General features: G+C 44.8%; 1 protein-coding gene across 1 annotated transcript; it reads left to right on the forward strand.

The window, feature by feature from the left end:
• Window positions 1–2,293: 2,293 nt before the first annotated feature.
• SQLE (squalene epoxidase) lies at window positions 2,294–17,848 on the forward strand. The gene is made up of 11 exons (XM_018559461.1): window positions 2,294–2,592; window positions 4,374–4,626; window positions 7,350–7,530; window positions 7,674–7,770; window positions 8,932–9,045; window positions 9,237–9,408; window positions 11,138–11,233; window positions 11,655–11,797; window positions 13,002–13,098; window positions 14,838–14,925; window positions 17,620–17,848. The coding sequence occupies exons 1-11, from the start codon at window positions 2,338–2,340 to the stop codon at window positions 17,810–17,812; spliced, it is 1,689 nt and encodes a 562-aa protein (XP_018414963.1). The 5' UTR covers window positions 2,294–2,337; the 3' UTR covers window positions 17,813–17,848.
• The last annotated feature ends 5,286 nt before the right edge of the window (window positions 17,849–23,134 follow it).

The raw sequence follows: 23,134 nt of genomic DNA on the forward strand, positions 1-23,134 counted from the left end.
TCCAGACCAGAACTTTTTTGTCTGGTCCAAAAACACATCCCCATTTATTCCTATGGTAAAACATGAGGCTAGTTCACCAGACTACAAAACGTACTGCATGCACTATTGTTTTTCTGGTCTGGAACGCACCAATGTAAATGCATGCAAATGCACAAGTAGTCTAATTAAGACTACAAAAAAAAGCACCAGAATACATCAAAAACGCACATACCGTGTTTGCAGAGGCGCATCCAGATCTGGTCTGAAGATGGTGTAAACAAGCTGTAAAGGATATGTTCCAATACCAATACTGTGTGATATGTTGAAAAATGTAACGCATGCACTACTGTTTTTTCCACCGCAGTGGAGGGTTGTGTGCTAATGCACGTTGCGCTGCAATACATGCCCGCAGGGAGGTTGGGGTGCCACTGAAATGCAATGTAAAATACCTAGCGCACAGTACCATACGCTAGCTGCACTAAACGATCAGGTTCCATGCATTTAACGCAGTGCTATGGTGTGAATGGGCCCTAAAGCGCACGTGTTGCCACAATGCACCCGTTCTATGTGCAGCACCGGTTTGCATTGTACAGTAGAGACCAACGCACCACGACGCATATACTGCATGTTGTTTTGATGAATTGGCAGCCCATGCACCATAATGTACGGATTGCCACAACACAACACACGTTAATGCGCAGAAATGGCACATGCTGACACATTCAGGGCCCATTCACATTTGCATGACTCGGTCATGCTCTATGTATGGTGGCTTGCAATGCCCCGCAACGCATTGTACGGTGGAGCCCAATGTACTGCAAAGCATGTACCATGTGTTGCAGTTTTAAATGCATGTGAATTAATGCACCACAATGGAATGCTTAAGTGTGAATGGGCCCCAAATCCCTTAGGCCTGGTTCACACCTGGGCGTTTTACAGCGCGTTCTTACGCTCTGTAGAACGCTGAACATGTGAAAACCAATGATTGCCTGTGGGCGTGGTTCCCACCTGGGCGTTTTACTGCGTGTAGGAACGCGTGGCTGCAGAAAAAGACATTGAAGACTTTGTGTCCTCACTTTCTTTTTCAAAAAATGTGCACCATATTCTGGTGTACGCCATGCACATGCGCTGCGTTGTTAGAACGCATCACAGTGCTTGATTTTTTTTCTTTTCAAAATAACATTAATTTAACTGTGGCCGCGCATGGCAAAGCATTGTGACGCACTACCGTGCGTTGTGATACCTTGTGTTGCGATTAAATGTACACCTGTGTCATTTTATGACAACCCAAACACCAGCGCAGTGCAGAAGCGTTTTCTAACATAAGTCGCCTATTTACAGTTTTCGCAAAAAGGCGCAATTTCAAATTGAGATATTTGTTATTTATTAACTCAATACATTTTTATGTTTTAGATTTAGTCAGATTAGTCAGAAGGGGTTAAATGATAGAAAGCAGGCAAGCAGCATCCCATCCGCCAGCTGTTTTCCTCAGCAGACGCCATATGGGCATGATGAAGGAAGGAACCCCCCTGCTATAATTCCCTGAAACATAAATAGTTCTTCCCAGCCCAGAAAGTCCCGGTAACCTAGCACCAGAAACCGGCCAACTTCGCCTCCGTTCTACACTCATCCGTGACGTCACATCGCACTACAGCTACAAGTGCTGACGAACCCTCTGCAGCGAACCGCTCGAACACTCCCATTGGCTGCTCTCGCTATAGCGTGAGCTCGGCTCACCCTAGCGACACCTCCCCATTGGGCGAACGAGCGGTGGGCGTGAACCTAGGAACCCGTGCGCCCGCGATCCACGCCCCGCTGCATGGATAGCTACGCCCCGAAGCGAGACGACGAGCGTCAGGTTGCCAGGCAACCATCGCCGCTGGTTGCTGAGGCTGGGACCTGGCTCCGCCCCAGCGCGCTGCATCCTCGCAGAGCTCGGTGACCGCCTGGCTGCGGATTGGCTGAGCCGGCCGGCTGCATCTCTCCATCACCGAGAGGTGTGTGCGCGGCGGGGGGAAGTGGCCTGCGCAGCTGGTGATCCGGCATGACCGGCTGTGCACACTCCCCTCTGCATGATAGAAGAGCCGGCCAGGTGTGAGCCGTCACTCACCTACACCGAGATCACCTGCCGGGAGCACGGGGCTGCTGTGTGCCTGACCCCAGACCACCCCTGGCCTCTACCTGTTGGCACTGAAATATTTATTATTATTATTCTGTATCATTTTTCTGCAGTTTGCAGATTTTTATTTCCATATTGGACATTATCGGGACTTTTGTTACATTTATCCCAATTCGTATAAATACATATTATTGGGAGCCCAGAGAAGCTGTGAGGGGCCCTTCATCCCAGCCTGCGACATGTGGACCTTCCTGGGGGTGGCCACCTTCACCTATGTGTACAAGAAGTGCGATGAGCTGCTCAGCTACCCCCACCTGGAGGTCATGGTGGCCGTGGTGCTGTGCGGCACCATTGGCCTGGCGCTCTCTGTGTTCCGCTACCGGGGCCGTCTGGGGTCCCAGAAACAGGGGGGCCCGGGGATTATCGCCAGGCTCCTCAACCTGAATGGCCCCCAACATCAGCAGGGGAAGCCTGGAGTCAATGGGGCCAAGAAGGTAAAGGGGGGCTGGGGGTCTTCTGCATGGCTTCTGATCAATACATGTTCTATCTATCTATCTATCTATCTATCTATCTATCTATCTATCTATCTATCCCACTGTCACTCTATCTATCTATCTATCTATCTATCTATCTATCTATCTATCTATCCCACTGTCACTCTATCTATCTATATTCTATATCTATCTATCCCACTGTCACTCTATCTATCTATCTATCTATCTATCTATCTATCTATCTATCTATCTATCTATCTATCTATCTATCTATCTATCTATCTATCTATCTATCCCACTGTCACTCTATCTATCTATCTATCTATCTATCTATCTATCTAGAGAATTATAGAAAGAAAGTTAGATGGATCTCTCTCACTGAAATAAAAACTTTCTGTGTTGCAGCATAGCAACCAAATCATATTCATACTCTCATTTTCCAACTGCAGCTTAAGTGATGTCATAGATCATGAGATGGAAGACAGAAGTGATATCATCACATGCTCAGTATACACAATCATTACTTATTATCATCACTGTATTAAGTGATATTTGTATTTGTTCCTCTTACATGAAGGGATTTGTTCTCCTATATAGCTGCCTTCCTCCTCTCTATGATTACATAACATCACATTTCCTGTTGCTCTTCCCTTACATAATACAATAAACATTATATGAGTGTGCACGTCCCCTGAAATGTATATTATAAGCTTCACAGTCTACATGGTTATGACTGATCACGGCTGGAGTATGGCGGCTGCTGTTACTCTCCCTTTTATTTTTTGGACTGCGATATTTGCTTGTCATGCTGATCCGCTCACTTCATTGCTGGCTGAGTCACTGTTCCCAGACCTGGAATCATGCTTTACTATGCAGCATACTTGTTCAGCGTTTGAAACATAGAAAGTATTGAAGCCAGAGGATAGGCATGCTAGCCAGGCCACTAGGCAGGTCCACAAGATCAGCAATGGCTGCCCAATATGATTCTCTTATGGCAGATTTATTCAGCTTTAATACTGTAATATATATATATAATTATCTTCATCCCTCTGTCCCTCCTCATATTCTATCTGTCTATCTATCTGTCTGTCTGTCTATCTATCTGTCTATCTGTCTGTATGTCTATCTAGAAAACAATAGAAAGTTAGATAGATTTTTTTCTTTCTTTCTTTCTTTCTTTCTTTCTTTCTTTCTTTCTTTCTTTCTTTCTTTCTTTCTTTCTTTCTTTCTTTCTTTCTTTCTTTCCCTATCTATCTATCTATCTATCTATCTATCTATCTATCTATCTATCATAATAGAAAGTTAGATTTTCTCTCCTTCTTTCTCTCATTTCTCACTTTCTTTCTCTCCCCCCCTTGTTTATCTATCTATCTATCTATCTATCTATCTATCTATCTATCTAACAATTGAAAGTTAGATCTTTCTCTCTTTCTTTCTTTTTCTCTTTCTCTCCCCCATCTCTCTCTCTCTATGTAATATTTTGGTGTTCTGAGTACCTGAGGGTATTTAGAGATCACAATCCTAAAAGGTCACATTGCTGTGACTGTCGGAGTTGTTGATTTTCATATATTATGTGACGATGGAGTCCCCAAGCTGGTTGGCTGAAGCAACAAATCAGACCTTCCGTTTCGTTCTTCCATTTTCCCTTGCAGAATGAGAGCAAGATTCTGATTGGTTGCCAGGCTCAGGGTTGTTGTGCATGTCGGGATATGTTTGTGGTCACAGGGTGGGAAGTGAGCGTCCATCAGATAATAATTTCTGTACAATTGTGTATTTTGCAGAACAAAACGGACAACAACCTTCGTGGATCTGTAGTCACAAATGGAGCCGCTGCGTCCGCTACCATGACGGGCGATGAGCCGGAAGTTATCATTGTGGGGTCTGGAGTGCTTGGCTCAGCACTAGCCACAGTATTGTCCAGAGATGGCAGAAGGGTGGCAGTCATAGAGAGAGACTTGAAGGAACCCGATCGTATAGTGGGAGAGCTACTGCAGCCAGGAGGGTATCAGGCCCTGAAAGATCTTGGCCTTGGTGGTAAGTGAAGATACGTGAGAGCTGAGAGGTGCCTGATGATCGGTTTTAGATGTAGTGAATGCAAAGTCTGTATAGCAATAGACCATGTCCATTGGGTGCCATGGTGAAATGACAGATGGCGCCCTCACAGCAGACATCAAAGATTATGTATTATTATGAGGAAGAGGTCCCCAGCTTTGTTGCCAGAGGAAGAGGTTCCAGCACTGCTGCCTAAAAAAAGGCGTGCAGCATTTCTGCCTAAGTAAGAGGCCCGCAGAACTACAGCCTGGGTAAGAGGCCCCCACCACTACCTTCTGAGAAAGAGGCCTTCAGAAGCCTCAAAACATTGCTTTTTATTGGTGATGAATAAGTGCCACAAGTACATTTCATTATGTTATGCTGGTGATGATATATAATCTTTGGCAATCGGTTTTAACGCATTTCAAACCACAACAAATTTACCGCCAGATGAACGATAGACCGCTGGCAACACTTCAGAGGTAGTTCACGTTGTCATGATTAACCACCATGACCACTGCTGCTCTGTGTGTCTATTACAAACACCACTCCTAGAAACTTTGATGTATTTTCTAGTTCTCAGATCCCTTTGAAGCTTACAGATTATTATTTCTGATTGCTGTAACCAGGGGCGTAACTAGAAATCACAGGGCCCCATAGCAAAATTTTTTATGGGGCCCCGTGATTTCTAGTTATACCCCTTGCACAGCCCACTCGAGATCCCACCTGAGGGTGACCCTGCAGAGCCCACCATAGACTATGGTGGGCTCTGCAGGATCACCCTCAGGTGGGCTGTTCGCACTCCTTACCTCCTCCGTCGCCGGGCCCGCCTCCTTCTTAGTCACCGAGGCCGCCTCCTCCCCTGCTGCCGAGCACGGGCCCGCCTCCTCCTCCACTGCCGGTGACGTCAGAGGCTCGCGACATTGATAGAACACCGGGTCCAGCCTGCTCCCCCGCTACTGCTGGCTCTCATTGACTGTGGAGGCGAACACGCCGCTGCACAGATGATCTGAACAGCGGCGTGTTCGTCTTCAGACGCCAGTGAAAGCCAGCAGCAGAAGATCCCATAGCGACCCAGGTGGCCCGCACGGCATCTGGCCGGGCCCTATAGCGACCGCCTGGGTGATTGTTACGCCACTGGCTGTAACCTATCCCAAACTGATGACTAAAAACAAGCCAGCCGATATAGTGCTAGTGGGTCAAAATGGGAGTCCTGTCAAGCCAGACATTAGGCCCTAATCACAAGATGAAGAGAGGTTAGGCAGGTGGAGTATATTAACCAATAAACTCTAAAAATCCCCAACAACAAAGACACTACAAACTCGATAAGGACAATTGTACTTGGGTTTTTCATTTGATCAGAATTGTTTTTCTTCCCATTTAAACTCACTGGGAATGCAAAAGCAGCTTGAAGGAGCTTAGAAGGTCAAATGCAGGTCAGCAGGTGTTCAAAAACACCTGTAAAGTAATTCAGATGGAACTCAGTAGTGAACTGATTATCACCTCAGTCCCACCTGAGTCTCAAAGTATCACCCTAACGGTCCCCTCTGCTCTTCCAAAGACCTCCTGCTTTCCAGCTCCCTCGTCAACTCCTCCCAGGACTTCTCTAGAGTCTCTCCTATCTTGAACTCTTTACCCCAACCTGTCTGACTATCTCCCACTCTGACTGCCTTTAGGCGTTCCCTAGACTCATCTCTTCAGGGAAGCCTATCCCACCTCAACCTAACCACTCAACCATCACGTTCTCAAACAATTCATCCCCACACAGCTACCTCCTCATGTATCACTTGCCCCTACCTTTTAGATTGTAAGCCCTCAGGGGCAGGGCCCTCCTTACCATCTTGTCTTGAATTGTATTGTGATTGTAATGTCTTCCTTATAATGTAAAGCACTGCGCAAACTGTTGGCGCTTTATAAATCCGGTATAATAATAATAATAATAATCTGTATGCGTCTAAAGGAATGTTGCATTCACCTATCCTCTCAAGATCCAAGGCACACCGGATGAAACAGGAGGGGTGACTTCAAAGGGATTGGACACTAATTGTAACACAGCTGAAGATCAGAGTAGTAGAATACGGGTGTCTTACATGATCTCCTTAGGGTGGTAGAGCGAGGAGCCAATCAGTGTACCTACTGGTCATAGGATCTCAACAAATCAAGATGGCCACTGTGAAAAATCTGAGAAGAATTTGTTATATTTCCTGTGCTCAAAGGATATCAAAGTATCGTTTTTGTGTCAGCTAGAGGATATGACCACCATTATTGGGCCATGTATTTATGTAAAGGGAATGGATGAAAAAGTTGTGAAACAGAATTGGCCACCATTTTGGAGCTTCGTTCTATACCAGAAGCAAAACACACGAGAGATCACCCTAAATTCACATATCTTCTTCCTTTGGAGGCAGGAAACGGCGGCATGGTCACAAGATAGAGGCGAGCTTTACAAGCTGATGGGCATAATAAGCAATAATAACGAAATCAGTTGTATTATGTGAATGTGTATTGCATGGTTACCTATGCTGGTGCTAACGTGTGCTCAGATACATGCTCAGCCCAACCTAACATTTTAACATTTCTTTTCTGTTGCCCATAAACAGTGATAGTATGACTCTGCCAATGATATCATAGAAATAGAAGTCATTTTCTTTGTGTATTAACAGCACAAGCATTTTCTGATGACATTTGGAGGGCGTGTGGCTAATTACAGTGTGGTGTATTTGCAGATGCAGTGGAAGGTGTGGATGCCCATGTCGTACATGGATATGTTGTCCATGACATTGAAAGTAAGGCGGAGGTGGAGATTCCTTACCCAATGAATGAAAAGAACCAACCACAATGTGGGAGAGCCTTTCATCATGGTCGCTTCATCATGGGGCTCCGCAAGATGGCCATGGCTGAGCCAAAGTAAGTGTAGACCCCCTCTGCAGCGGTTGAATGACCACGCAATATTGTAACTGTCCTCTAAATGGATGTGTCCAGGAGGAGAAGGGGATCAGGGGAGTCCATCCCATTATGTCATTCTCTGACTTCTTGTCTTTCTCTCTTAGCACTCACTATATTGAGGGGACAGTCCTGCAGCTAATTGAAGAAGACAACGCCATCCATGGAGTCCAATACAGGGACAAAGAAACAGGGGATGTGAAGGTATAATATTCAAAAAAGGAGCTGGACATTTCCCTTTCCTCAAACAGCTCTCATGTCCCTGATCCCCACCATGATCTTCTTTTTAGGTCTAAGGTGTTAGACAATCTGTGTGATTATCACATCTAGTGATCACAAATGCTAGTGACCAAGTTTACTAACTAATATCTGCCAATTGCTGTCAGCGAAGTTCTAATGGAGGACCTCACTTGCTTTTATCTGATCATCTCTGGACAGCCTAAGGCAGGGGTAGACCAATTAATATGGAATTCAGGGACCAACCTGTGCAATCCAGGAGCCAGCAGGATTTTTCTTTCGGAGCCAGCTCCATTGACAAAACCTAGAGGAAGCCTCAAAAGTTAGGGGCCAGATGTAATTATCAATTGGAGTCATGGCTAGCTGACTCATATGATTTGTCCAGGCCTGCCCAAAGTGCCTTTGCTTCTGGGTATTTGCTTGCATCAGAACTGCTTTGCTCCTCATATGAGTCAATGGGAATGCAAAAGCAGCTTAGTAGGAGGCCTAATGCATGTCAGAAGGAAGAAGTCAACTGCAGGTCAAATGCACCTGTGAAGGAACTTAGAGGCGTCTCAAACTGATCTCTTCAGTAAGCTGCATTTACCTATCTACAAAGGCCTTAGTACATCCCAAGAAGAATGGCAAAGCATTGCTAAAGTGAAGTTTAGAAAAAGAGTAACCCTACTGCAATGTAACATAGAGCCAGTCCACCCATAGCTGGTTTATTTCTGTTAGAAGTGGATGCTGTTGTCTGAACCACCTGCTGGCTCTTATATCTCTTGGAGACACCAGCAGATTGATCTTTGCCCCAGATGAAGTCTACCCTGCCACAAAATCTGGCTCCTGGTATTATTTCCAGCATCACAGAAATGGTAAAGAGAAAATGGGACCCCATTGTAATGTCTGTGACATGTGCTAGTAGCTGGAAACCTAAACACTGAGATCTAATCGTTGGTGTTGTCAAGAGAATAAAGCAGCCAGAAGGCAATTCAAGGTGCCACAATGTGCTCCAGGCTGTAATTTGTTATTCCTCAGACAAGCCAATATCTGCTAATGTGATCTTATGGTGGACTCATCCTGTAGCAATTGTACAGGTGTGAGGAATGTTCTCATATCTTTGTTGATTTTGAAATACATCTATTGCAGGAAATCCGCGCTCCACTTACTGTTGTTGCCGATGGGCTTTTCTCCAAATTCCGGAAGGATCTTATTTCCGGCCAAGTCAAAGTTTCCTCACACTTTGTAGGATGTATTTTAAAGGTACGTACTTCATATGTGTACTTTCTTTTTCAGCTGCAGCTATTTTTCTTGCCTTTGGTTGTCATGAATCAACCTCTATGAGTTATAAAAAACACAATCTAATGATCAAAGCTTTACTTCACTGATATGGCTTTCATGTTTGAATAAAGATTTTATGGTAATTGCATGAATCTATTTTCTTTTTTTCCTAGAACTCCCCCCAGTTTAAGCCCCATCATGCAGAGCTGGTCCTGGCCAATCCCAGCCCAGTTTTGATTTATCAGATATCATCAACTGAGACTCGAGTCCTTGTTGATATCAGAGGGGAGATGCCCAAAAACCTGAAAGAGTACATGATGGAAAACATCCTACCACAGATGCCTGGTAAGCACTTTGTTGTTCATAGTTCCTTCAATAAAGAATAGAATTTAAGAGATGCAGAGACTGTGACATTGATTACTTTCACAACAACTGTATTCAAGCAGTTAAAGCAGAACTCCAGGATTTTCCTCCCACTCCACCCTCCTCCCACCACCTATATATACCTTTGTTCTTGAAGTCTTCTTGACAGCCTGATGGCAACACCACAGAAGCAGGGGGCAAGTGTTCTTCCATGAGAGTCCCACTCATGTAATGACATGTGAGCACTGCTCAGTTCTGGAGTACTGTGAGGCCAACCTGTATGATGATGTGACCTCTGGTCCTGGACCAAGGAAGAAATCAGGGCTTCTCATGTAATGAGCAGCCCTGGAGAAGGTCAATCCAAGGAAGAAGTTGGGGCCAATCTGGCACTGGACCAAGGTGGAAGTTGAACCAAGGAGAAAGTCGGGGCCGCTCTGGCACTGGACCAAGGAGGAAGTCGGAACTGCTCACGTAATGAGCAGCCCTGGAGGAAGTTGGACCAAGGAGGAAGTCAGGGCCTCTCTGGAACTTGACCAAGGTCAAAGTCTGACCAAAGAGGAAGTTGGGGCCGCTCTGGTGCTGGACCAAGGAGGAAGTTGAGATCCTCATGTAATGAGCAGCCCTGGAGGAAGTTGGACCAAGGAGGAACTTGGGGCTGCTCTGGCGCTGGAACAAGGAGGAAGAGCTCCTCACGTAATCAGCAGCCCCGGAGGAAGTTGGGGCCACTCTGGAACTGGACCAAGGTGGAAGTTGGACCAAAGTGGAAGTCGGGGACGGTCTGGCACTGGACCAAGGAGGAAGTCGGAGCTCCTCACGTAATGAGCAGCCCCAGAGGAATTTGGACCAAGGAAAAAGACTGGGACACTCTGGCACTGGACCAAGATGGAAGTTGGACCAAGGAGGAAGTCGGAACCACTCTCGCGCTGGACCAACGAAGAAGTCAGAGCTTCTCAAGTAATAAGCAGCCCCGGAGGAAGTCGGACCAAGGAGGAAGTCATGGCCACTCTGGTGCTAGATCAAGGAGGAAGTTGGTGCTTCTCACATAATGACCAGCCCCAGAGGAAGTTGGATCAAGAAGAAAGTCAGGGTCACACATGTGAGCACTGCTCAGTCCTGGAATACTGGTAGGCCAGCCTGTATGATGGTGCAATCTCTGGTGCTGGACCAGGGAGGAAGTCGGAGACAGTGCTGGAGCCTGGATATAGGCAATATTTGATATTGGCAATATTTTTTTGTTTTAATACAAGGACCCATACCAAAAACCCATACAAATACACACAGTGGTGTGTTACAAATGTGCTTAGCATTCAGCTTGCTTAAGAACTCAAAAACTGAGACTGAGGATCACTGTACGAGTGTATTGTAAATGGTAACAGCCTGCCACTGTCAATAAGAATGATAGGCAGTTGGATGATGTTCTGTAGATACAGGTGTGTCTGCCTGCCCACCGCCCCATAACAAACAGTGTTTTTCATTGAACATAGTTCTGTAGAAGGTATTTTGGATGTTTGTGGTGGGAAGGATGTAATATAATATTTTCTATTCCAGTGACTTTTATTCCAGTGCCCACCACTAGTTTATTCTATCTATATACAGTAGAAACTGCGCCATGTTTCCTAAATCAAGCCATCCTTGGGAACAAAGAAATCTTACCTGTTGATAAAAATATTACATTTATAGGTGATATAAATATGATGTTACTTCTTAACAGATCATCTGAAGGATCCATTCCTGCATGCTGTAGAAAATGATCGACTGAGGACAATGCCGGCCAGTTTCCTCCCACCCTCACCTGTCAACAAACAAGGTACAAATTCGTTTTTACATTGCATTAAATTCGTGTTTAATTGAGCAAAGCCAATGAGAGCTCTCTCTAGTGTCTGATCTACAGAATTCTATAACAAAAATGTGGAGGAGCAAGCTAGTAAAGATGTAAAAGCATATAGAAATTCATGTTTAAACGCTGCAATGTTACTGTATATGCACAAGGCTTCTAAAAGCTGATGGTTGATTGGCTGCTTTGGATTACTGTGTTTGTTCTTTGTGCCATTATATTATTGTGTGGGGCTGTTACTGATATGTCAAAAGGAATATTTTTATATATAGAAAAAGATGCTAATACACAAGTTTAGGTGTTCCTGGTAGATTTTCCTATCACTCTGCCTTTGAAATGTTTTTCTAAACTATATCTTTGTATCTCTCTCTCTCTCTTTCTGTTGTCGGCGCAGGCGTTCTGCTATTGGGAGATGCGTACAACATGAGACACCCGCTAACAGGTGGCGGAATGACTGTTGTACTGAATGATGTCAAAATTTGGAGGGATCTCTTACAGGATCTTCCAGATCTGAATGAACACTCACAAATCCTGCAGGTAAGGGATTAGCTGGAATTCAGATCTTTGTGCTTAGCTTTACGTCTTTATGAGAAGGAGATTATCAGAAAAAGCTACAGAATCGTTACTCACTTGTGCTGCCATATCTTAATTTACAGTTATGTAGATTCTGCCCTAGTGCAGCCCTTCTCAATCAGAGTTCCTCCAAGGGTTACAAGAGGTTAATGGAGAAATGAACAATGTCTACCTCAGATATGTAACCTCTGACAGCAGTTATCTGTTTAGCTACTGTATCTTTAAGGGGAGCATTCTTCCCACTGACCACCAATGTAAGGAACATTCTTCCCACTGACCCCCAATGTAAGGGACATTTGTCCCACTGACCTCTAATGTAAAGGACATGGTTCTCACTGACCGCCAATGAAGGGGAAATTCTTCCAACTGACCACCAATGGAAGGGAAATTCTTCTCAATGACCCCCAATGTAAGGCACTTAGTTCCCACTGAGCAAAAATGTTAGGATTGTTCTTCCCCCTGACCGCCAATAAAGGGGAAATTCTTCCAAATGACCACCAATGTAAGATACATTCTGCTCACTGACCTCCAATCAAAGGAGCATTCTTCCCACTGACCAGCAATGTAAGGAGCATTCTTCCCACTGACCCCCAATGTAAGGAGAATTCTTCCCACTGACCACCAATGAAAGGAGCATTCTTCCCACTGACCACCAATGTAAGGAGAATTCTTCCCTCGGTAGAACCGGTGGAGCTGCTTGGTGTATTGGAGTTGGTGGGCATTGTTCTTGGCTCACTGTAGGGGGGGAAGTTGGAGGTTTGATGGACTCCTCATGGGACTAGCAGGTATTTTTCTGTGATTGCTGCATTTTCCAGTGGAAGGGGTGTAGGGAGGGGATGTATGTGTTTTTAATTTTGCCCAGATGCATACTTTAATTACTAGTAAGCTCAGTTTGAACAAGTAAAAAGATTATATGACTGTGTAGATGCAGTTGTAAGGTTCTCCGTACATCACCTTCACGGTGGAGCCCGCGTATGAATCGCCCGCCTATCTATATTTGTATGCAAAAAAATATATAAAAGTGAATAAAGAATTTGATTGGAAGAAGATATGTTGCTGCAGACACACGTACCTGTCTTTGCTCTGCTCCTTATAAATGTACAATGCCATGTTCAGTGTTATCTTACCATCCCACAGATCTGTATTGACAGATGGTAATGTTTTTCAGGCTAAGAAGAGGTTTCATTGGTCCAGGAAGAAGTCCCATTCATTCGTGGTGAATGTTCTGGCCCAGGCTCTGTACGAGCTGTTTGCTGCTACAGATGGTAAGTGGAAACTGTAATCTGATATACAACACGACTGGCTGCCGGGGAACAGAAATCCACATTGTTTGCCAGGGAGAAGCATGACATGTAATCAGATTACCTGTGTGGAAGATTGAATCTGACAGACCAAATATTTTTTTTTAAACCTTAAAGGGCCACTAAGCATTTATTTGGTAATATTAATAAAGACGGAACATTGTAAGGGGACCAGGAACTGATACTTCTATCCTGGGTGAATACTGGCGGGCAGACTCACCCATTGGCTTCTTATAGTTCTCTGACACATGATCAGTGAGATCTGTCCTCAGAAATTGCTGCTGCTTCCCCTTCTCACAGTGCATTCATATTCCTGCTCTGTTCTCCTTTAAGGGATTGTATAGTGTTTCTGAATATATTTCCTTTATTATGGTCAAGTTTCAAAGAAATGTTTTTTCTTCTTTTTTTTTGGCCAAATATAAAAGATTGCATATGATGTTTTGGTATTTACATATGCAGCCAGCAGGTGGAGCTCTGGGGTCCTGTTCACGTTTTCCACGCTCTCATTAGCTCCTCTGCTGCAAAAGGTCTTTTGTTACAGAGCTCAGTAGCTCAAGCTAAATTTGCACATACAATTGAAACAGTTAAAAGAGAAGTATGGGGTAAGTGTTTTCCCCCATACTGTCGAGATCCACCCAGCTGCGTGAGTGACAGCCGGCTCTGGCTATCTATAGGCAGAGCCAGCTGTACCTGCCCCCTTTCCCAATCATTTCTCCACTTAGCACTTGAGGATCGGAGAGGAGAGGGGTGAATCCCTGCAGGGAGCGGTGACTGGCATAGACCACTCTCTGCAGGGAGACGATTGGCAAGTGAGCGTATCGGCGGCATGTTTCTGCTCACTTCCCGATCAATAGAGCCGACCTGTGACAGCTTCTTTGTCCCAGGTCGGCTCTAACTATGAGGATGAGTGGAAATCACACACCTCATAGTTCTCCTGTAAGGTGGCCATACACTGTGCAAATTTTGGCCGGTTTGTGAGGAAGTTGTCAGATTGCAAAAGAAACAGCAGGGATTCCTCATTCAATGCTCTATTTTTTTCATTCAGCCCACGGGTTGAATGAAAAAAATAGAGCAGTGTGGAGCTGCAACAGTTAATCGATTTAGTCGATTAAAAACGTTTTCAATCGTCGATTCGTCGGCTATCGATTGATTATCCTGTTCGGGGCTCCACACAGAGAAGATGCGTCTGACCCTCTCCTCCCGGTGAGCTTCCCGACTTGCCGCTGCCCGCCGACAACCAACAACGCCGCTGCCCGCCGGCAACACCGTCATTCAAAGCTCCTGGGATTTGTACATCTCTGTTTTAATGTATGATTTTGTTTTTATAAATATAAATAAAGGAATGCACCAATACCAGTTTTGCGAGTACAAGTACTGATACATTTTTGTTTATTGTTACGTGACAGTTTTCCTAAAACAATACAGACTAATGATTTCAGGACAGTGGTGGAGCGCCAGAGCCAGGTCCCAGCTGCATCCGCTGCCACCCTGGTAGTTCTCATGAAAATGCCAAGTATCTGCACTGGTACTCGAAATGTATTGGTGCATCCCTACCAGGAATGTTTATTTTTGCCTTTATTTGCACAAAACGAATGTTTAGGGATATTCACAGGGTGAAGGGCCCTGCAATTTGATTATAAATATACCCCATAGTGATACATGAGCCACAGAAGTCTAATACTGTCTGTCTGTTTTGTTTTTAGACTCTTTGTACCAGCTGAGGAGAGCCTGCTTTAATTACTTCAAGCTGGGAGGAGAATGTGTGGCCGGCCCCGTAGGTCTTCTCTCTGTGTAAGTGATCTGTATACAATGGTAGCCAGGTACACCCATTTTACACAGGGCTCATACTGTCTATGAAAGGCCATTCCTATTGGTTCCATTGCTTGCATTATACACTGAGTGGCCAAATTATTATGACCACCTGACGTTTGTAGGCAAATTATCTATAATTAGCTATAATTTGGCGCTGAAGTTGCTAGAGGGCCAGACCATTATAAATAGGGAAGCGGGTTGTTTACCACGACAGTAGAAGTGATTTGTTTCTGAAGATGTGGGTAACCAACGCAATTTAACAGCCTTTGAACGTGGGATGAGTGTTGGCGCTCGGAGCCATGGAGCGAATGTCAGCAAAACAGCAGAATGTGTTAAATGTTCAAGAGTAGCTGTTGTTAAAGTGTTTAAAGACTGAACTGTCAGCGGAAAATCTGGGTCTGAACGTGCGAATTGTGGCCGTCAGCGACTAGTCAATGTTAGGGCAGAACGGAGAGTGGCAAGACTGGTACAAGACAACAGAAGGGCAACAGTGCCGTGTCAGATTCCTCGCATCACCTTTCATCATCTTGTGGAGTCACGAGGCGGCCCAACGAAGTACTGATGGGGTGGTCATAATAATCTGGCCACTCGGTGTATATACAGTGTATATCTGGGTAGTGGAGCACCATTTTTGGCACCCGATGGAACATACCAAAGCCAACCTCTCTGATATTGTTGGCTTACCTGGGAGCTTCCATTTAAAGTCCAACTCCAGGCAAAACCTTTTTTCTTGCTTTGGATAGAGTGGTGAAGACACAACATTTCTGGCAGGTTTTTTCCCCTATACTGGCTTCTGGAGCAGATCCTCTTCACCTCCAAAAATGACATCTCAGGATCACTCCATCTATCAGTCCAGTATATATTTCCATTCTTCAGCATCCACCAAGCACTGATAAAGGGGACCTGTTAAATCCCCCGATACGCATTAGATTCAGCTAAATGTGAATTCTAATTAAAACAACCTACGAACTTTACATAACATGTCTGGTGCTTTCCTCCCTGCTGTGTATTTGTGTCTGTGGTCCCATTGGGGAGATTTCCCATCACTTCTTAGGCCTGTGATACTCCTAGACATGCTAATATAACCATGGCCAGAAGTTCTAACCTTTCCCCACTTTACTAAATATGTGTTCTTGTTTTTGTCAGTATTTCCATTGGAAAGATCTCCCCTCGATTCTGGTCTACTGTTAGGACAGGAAGTGAGGGAAATCTCCCCAGTGTGGAACAATTGGCTATAAAACCCTATGCAAGAAGCAGTAAGGGAGATGGTCAAAGAATCCAGAATAGTGGTTTATTGGATAATCATAAGAACAAGAAAGCCCGTGCATTTCGGTGGTTTAGACACTCCCCCTTCATCAGGGCTTATGTATTATGTAACCTCAAACATGGCTGGACTCGAATGTATTGTGATAATAGTTGTATTCAGATAGTAAGATCCTACCACCAACAGTTTGTGGAACATGGAACTCCCTAGTACACAAAGTGCTGGTGGCAGGATCTTACTATATAAATACAACTATCTCACAATCCAGTTGAGTCCAGCCATAGTTGAGGTTACATTTTATTATTTTTATTATTATTATTATTATTTTACAGGATTGATATAGCGTTAACAGGACTATATAAAATAAAAGGCGGTCTCTACATTTACAATATGGGAGGGTCCTGATTGTGAGAACAATAATACTTAAGCCCCGATGAAGGGGGCATGCCTGAACCCCCGAAACACATTGGCTTTCTTATTCTCCTGACTATCTAATAAAATACCATTCTGGATTCTTGGACCATTGACGTGGTTCCCTTTAGGGATGGACCGATACGGATACTAGTACCAGTGCCGATACAGAGTATTTGGCTGAGTACTCGTACTCGCCCAAATGCTCCGATACCTTCCCCATACTGGAACTTCCTGTCAGAGGAAGATTTCCTCTGACCGGCAGTGCCAAAGGGGAGCATGGAGCCAGCTTCCCGGGCAATCAGGAAGCCGGGCGGTGTGTCATTTCCCTCTGCCCGGCTTCCTGATTGCACGGGAAGCCGGCTCCATGCCAGCGGAAGCATCAGTACTTGGTATCGGCGAGTACCAAAAGCAAAATATTGGTACTCGATACCGAAATACCAGTATCGGTGCATCCCTAGTTCCCTTACTGCTTCTATGCATAGTTGAACTTTTCTCAAGGCCCCTTCACTCCTTGGGTGGGGGGGCTCTGGTATATGTGAGAAGTCTCAAGAGAAGGAAGTCAACTTAATTAATGAGATGGTCTTTCACAACCTTGGATATTACCAATTGGAGATCTAATGCCTCTTATCCATGCACTTTGGCTATACAAAAACCTGACGGAAGCTCCAACCCTTCCCCATGTTATCCAAAGCAAAAACATTTAGCTGGAGTTGGGCTCAAATAGTAAGCAGTGTTTTGAGCATATACTTATTATTATAATGTGCCCTAGGATTACAGTTACTCTATTAAACTTGTTAACTGAGTCAAAGTGCAAAGTTCAGTAACCAATCAGAACCCATTATTCAGCCATCTGTAAACTGAGATCTGATTGGTTGTTACAGGTTCCAGCACTCTGCACTGCCCGGCATGTGTTTATACCACTGTTAGTAACCTATGTATGTACTCTGCAGATACGACCATTGATAATAATGTTGTCTTTTCTCTATTTCCCTCAGTCTGTCCCCCAAACCCATGCTGCTCATTGGACATTTCTTTGCCGTCGCCTTTTACGCCGTCTACTTCTGCTTCAAGACGGAGCCTTGGTTAACGAAGCCCCGCGCCCTTGTCAGAAGTACTGCCGTCCTGTACCGAGCCTGTTCCGTCATCTTCCCTCTCATCTACTCAGAGCTGAAACATTTGGTTTATTGATCACCGGATGATCCTGTCTCTCGGGGCATACCAAGAGGGGCCAGCACAGGTCTATCAGGTCCATTACACTGATTCTTAGTCTTAAGCAGAGAATGATTGCAAAGCGCAGCACAACTGCTTGTCTACATGGCCTTCGGGTTAGACACAAACAGGATCTGGAAGCACATGACACTAATCAATATTAGGTTTCTGTTATTTGCATTGGCAGTTGTCTGGTTGAAGAATTAACTCTAAAGCCCTTCATTAAGCCTATGACTCATATGGACCATGCCATTATTACCCAGAGGGGGGGCTGAGAATGCTAATGGAGCCCTGATTGATTTAACCGTTTCGATAGAGACAAACTTCTTATGAACTTAACAGTATTTGTGGGTCAGTTCCTGGATTCCTGATGCTCCCGAAAGGCAGAACATGGTTTCCAACTGTCCTTTAGCTGCATAATCTGACAATGCGGCCTGAGTGGGATATGCAATAGGTTGCCTCGTGCTATCAGTTACATACTCGCACCAGAAGCCCCAAGCCTTCTCCTAATGACTGGTGGAGCCACCATGAATAAGAAGGAGCACCAAAATTGGTGAAAGGGTTGTGACTGGTTGAATACACAATTTTATCAGAGTCAGTGTAAAGCAAAGGTTGTCTATATATGAGACCTGGAGGTCATTTTAACTGGATTTTCTACGTAGCATGGCGTAATGAAGATTGCTGACGTGCTCTGCGGCCCTCCGTGTGACTCTTCCCATAGTCTACAATAGGCTCAGTTCATTGCCATATAATGCATTTCTTAGTTACTATAGTGACAACTATTTTTGCCCATTGGAAGGGTGTTTTCAATACTCATTGGTCTTTAATGCTGAAGATAATGGTTGTTATGACACATAGACATGTAAGCTGCGTAAAAATTCAGTTCGGTTATTTCCGGATTTGGATCTGAAATTCAACTCGGTTCGGGATTTGGATGAAATGCCAGACCTGAATGGCATTCGGGATCCGAATTTCCGAATTGCAATTGGGAGCTCCTGAATGCCATTCGGGTCTGGAAGCTTCAGTTTTAGTAATATATGTATATGGCTCCCAGACCCTAATGGCATTCAGGAGCTCCCAATTGCAATTCGGATCCTGAATGCCATTCGTGTCTAGGAACCTCAGCTTAAGTAATATATCTATATACTGAATACAAATTTTTGTTTCAGTATATACATGTGACTTTTCTGGCCAGGCAGATAGCTCCCATATTGCCGTAACGAAAATTTGTGTTCAGACCCATTCGGATGCATTAAACCTGAAAAAAACATCTGATTGGCCAGAAAAGTCACGTGTCCGATTCAGTTTAATTTTTGAACGAAATTCAGACGGGAACGGAAATTCGGATGCATTGGGATTTAGAAATCCGTCTGAATTTTGATTCGGAACTAAACGAATTGCACATGCTCATGGTTATAGCTTAGTGAATTGAGCCTAATGTCTGCTTTTAGCTTTCCCCGAAGATTCTCCAGGAGAGAGTTAAGATTGATTTTCCTTTCATCCAGTTTGTGGTGGAATGTTCAAGCAGATTTGTAGCTCCTAATCCGGTCACACTGAAAACCAATCAGAACTTAATCCGGTCACACTGAAAACCAATCAGAACTCAGCAAATGAGTTTTTTTCTTTAGAAGGATGATTTATGTTTTTAAATAATTGAACTGGAAAAGTGAAGTGTTTGAGAAAATTGCAAGCAAATTAAAAATGGTGATCATAAACTACCGTTGGGTTGAGTAGCTATTGTTGAGTACTAGGGATGCACCCATACTGTTTTTTCGGTATCGAGTACCGATACTTTGCTTTCGGTACTCGGGATCGGCTATACCGGTGCTTCCGCTGGCATGAAGCCAGCTTACCGAGCAATCAGGAAGCCGGGCGGCAGGTAATGACATGCCGCCCAGCTTCCTGATTGTCCAGGATGCCGGCTCCAAGTTGTTTGGCCAGTCAGCATGGAGCCGGCTTCTCGGCCAATCAGGAAGCCGGACGGTGAGTAATGACCCGGCCCCTGGCTTCCTGATTGGCCAGGAAGCCGGCTCCATGTTCCCCGACGAAACTGCTAGTCAGAGGAATTCTTCCTCTGACAGGAAGTTCGGGTAAGGGGGGGGGAAGGTATCGGAGCATTTACTCGGTATCAGCACCAATACCAATACTAGTATTGGTGCATCCCTATTGAGTACTATTGGCAGAGTGTCTGTTCAGTGATTTACATCCTGCAGCTCATTAACTTACAGGGAAAGCCGAGGGCTATGTGAAGTTTGGGTTACTCATCTGAAACCAGCCAATGCTAAAACATTCTTGGGAGCTGTTGACATGGATGATTCTAATTACAGACAGTTAGTCACAGCAGCTCCTTCCTGAACATTGGTTTCATACCATTGATTCTTGATAAGGGTTCAGATTTCAGAACGTCCTCAGTTCTTCCCTAGAGGTTAAACCTCCATGTTTTAAAGGCCTTTTCAAGGCAAGTTGGCATATTAAATATTTAAAAGAAATGTATTTGATCTAATTTTAATAGTAAATGCAGCTGGGAGTTCTCCTGCACCCTGCTAGACAGTAATATAAGGGTATATGGAAGGACTGGACACGGCTTTTACAAAATTTCCCTAAGCTCTTGCAGACTTGAACATTGCGCTGCCAATCGAAAAGGCTTTATTGCAGTAATAACTATTTACCGATAGGGCTATCAACGGTGCCAACAGCTACAGCAGCCACCATGGTGACAACACTGTTTGCGATTTTACAGCACAAAAGGGAGATGTTGTCACTATCAAAGTGCCTATTCAATGGTTCAAAAAGTTCAATGGGTATTTAGAAAAAGTTTCAGGAGCACGTAGATTTTGAGCAAGCCCAGTCCTCGACACATGTAGACGGGTGCTGTTGTTGAAGGCTTCCTCTGTGTTCACATGCAGCGAGGCATGCATATAGGTAGCCCATATCACATGTGGCTATATAGTTTGATTTTAATGAGCTGAAGGCTGTGATTCACAAGACAACCCGTATCTGTAAGTATAATACACTGAACTCTTTCCTGGAGGATCTCTATAACCTTTAGGCCTCATTCACACGAGAAAAGGCCGGCACGTACAGCTCTGTGCTCCGTGCGTGGCCGTATCGGGGAGCTCCCAGGAAGGACAGGTGCTGCGTGTGATTAGTACGCAGCTCCTATCCTTCTCTATGGGAGTATGCCGCCCTGTACGTTTGTGCGGGTGAGCGTACTCTTACACTGACAGGATGGATCCTGTCTCTGTCCGAGCCGGGACACCCGCACCCGTATGGACCTGCACTTGGGGTGAGCGTAGGGCGGCGTACTCCCATAGAGAAGGACAGGGGCTGCGTACTAATCACATGCAGCACCTGTCCTTCCCGGGAGCTGCCCCATACGGCCGTGCACACAGCATGGAGCTGTACGTGCCGGCCATTTGTGTGAATGAGGGCTTAGATCATTTTTGTGTTTACTACTATTGTGCCTGGGAATTAACGAGAGACCCAACGCCTTCTTTTCACCCGCTTTACCCTACGATGTTGCCTCCGTCTCTTTCGCTCGGATGGGGTTCTGTACCGGACTGAACTGTAAATAGATTTAATTGACGTTGTACATTAATGGCTTATTTTATTGGGACAATTGCTGATGGTGTAATAACATTCAATGTTCGGCATCGCCAACGATCAGAGCACTTCCCTGAAGTTCTATATTTTTGTACAGTTATATTACACATGTATTGTGCATTGTTTTTATATTTTCTATTATGGAAAAACAAAGAATTTACGGCAAAGTCATAATTTAACAGAAAGATTGTTAATTTTACAAATTAAATTGTTTTGTCAACCGTTTGTCATCGGATGTTTTATCTCAAAATTAACTCTAAAACAGGTTGGGGGGATCGTTCAATAAAGTCACACTCCGGGCTACTGGTACATTTACAGATGCAGTGCACCCCAATGTATGGGTCACATGCTTGTCTACCTGGGGGGAAAGGAATACAAAAAATATATACAGGGTTAGTCACAAAAGGTGAAGAGTTTGGAGAAGGCAGGAGAAGGGAACAATCTAGGACAACATAACTGAGCTGGAAGAATTCTCCAATTCAGCTCACTTTCCAGTTCAGCTATGTAGTCCTAGATCAGGGGTGCCCACAATTTTTGTGTTAAGATCTATTTTTTTAATGACGAGCTACATGAGATCTACCAACGAAAAAAAAACCTCCCTCACTCTCTCTCTCCTGGCTGTCTCTCCTTGCTTATCCTCCCAGCTGTCTCTTCTCTCTCTCCAGGCTGTCATTCCTCGTTTTCTCTCCTGGCTGTCTCTCTTTGCTCTTTCCTGGCTGTCTCTAATCTCTCTCTTTCCTGGCTGTCTCTACTCTCTCTCTTTCCTGGCTGTCTCTACTCGCTCTCATTCCTGGCTGTCTCTACTTGCTCTCTTTCCTGGCTGTCTCTCTTCGCTCTCTTTCCTGGCTGTCTCTACTCGCTCTCTTTCCTGGCTGTCTCTACTCGCTCTCTTTCCTGGCTGTCTCTACTCGCTCTCTTTCCTGGCTGTCTCTACTCGCTCTCTTTCCTGGCTGTCTCTCCTCGCTCTCTTTCCTGGCTGTCTCTACTCGCTCTCTTTCCTGGCTGTCTCTACTCGCTCTCTTTCCTGGCTGTCTCTACTCGCTCTCTTTCCTGGCTGTCTCTCCTGGCTCACCTTGCTGTATTTTGCAAACAGTGCAACATGCTGTGTAAACTAATATTCTTTGATGTAATACATAGCACTTCAACCACTAGAATCCACCAGAAAGGTGTCAGGGAGCTTGGCTCAGCAGACTCAGGCTAATAGGTAATCATGTGTGCACAGCTAAATAAATATACCAAAAAAGAATAAAGGGGCCGCCATTCACACCCTTCGTGATCTACCAGCATAAGCTTCTAGAGCTACTGGTAGATCACCATCTACCTAATGGGCACCCCTGTCCTAGATTGTTCACTTCTCCTGCCTTCTCCAAACTCTTCACCCCTTTTGGAAATAACCCCCTTAGTCTTTGTTCTAGCAGGCTTCCTTCTCCCCACCCCCCTTGTGACCAGTCGCCTGAAGCCGCTTCACTTCGGCTGGTCGCAGCTCTCATCACGTACAATGGGCTTTAAATTATTATTACATAGTATTTATATAGCGCCAACAGTTTGCACAGCGCTTTACAATATAAGGAAGACATTACAGTTACAATACAATTCAAGACAAGATGGTAAGGAGGGCCCTGCCCCTGAGGGCTTACAATCTAAAAGAGGAGGGGGAAATGATACATGAGGTAGCTGTGGTAATGAATTATGTGAGAA

Source organism: Nanorana parkeri, unplaced genomic scaffold, assembly GCF_000935625.1.
Source record: "Nanorana parkeri isolate BGI_ZX_2015 unplaced genomic scaffold, ASM93562v1 scaffold397, whole genome shotgun sequence".
Lineage (NCBI taxonomy): Eukaryota > Metazoa > Chordata > Amphibia > Anura > Dicroglossidae > Nanorana > Nanorana parkeri.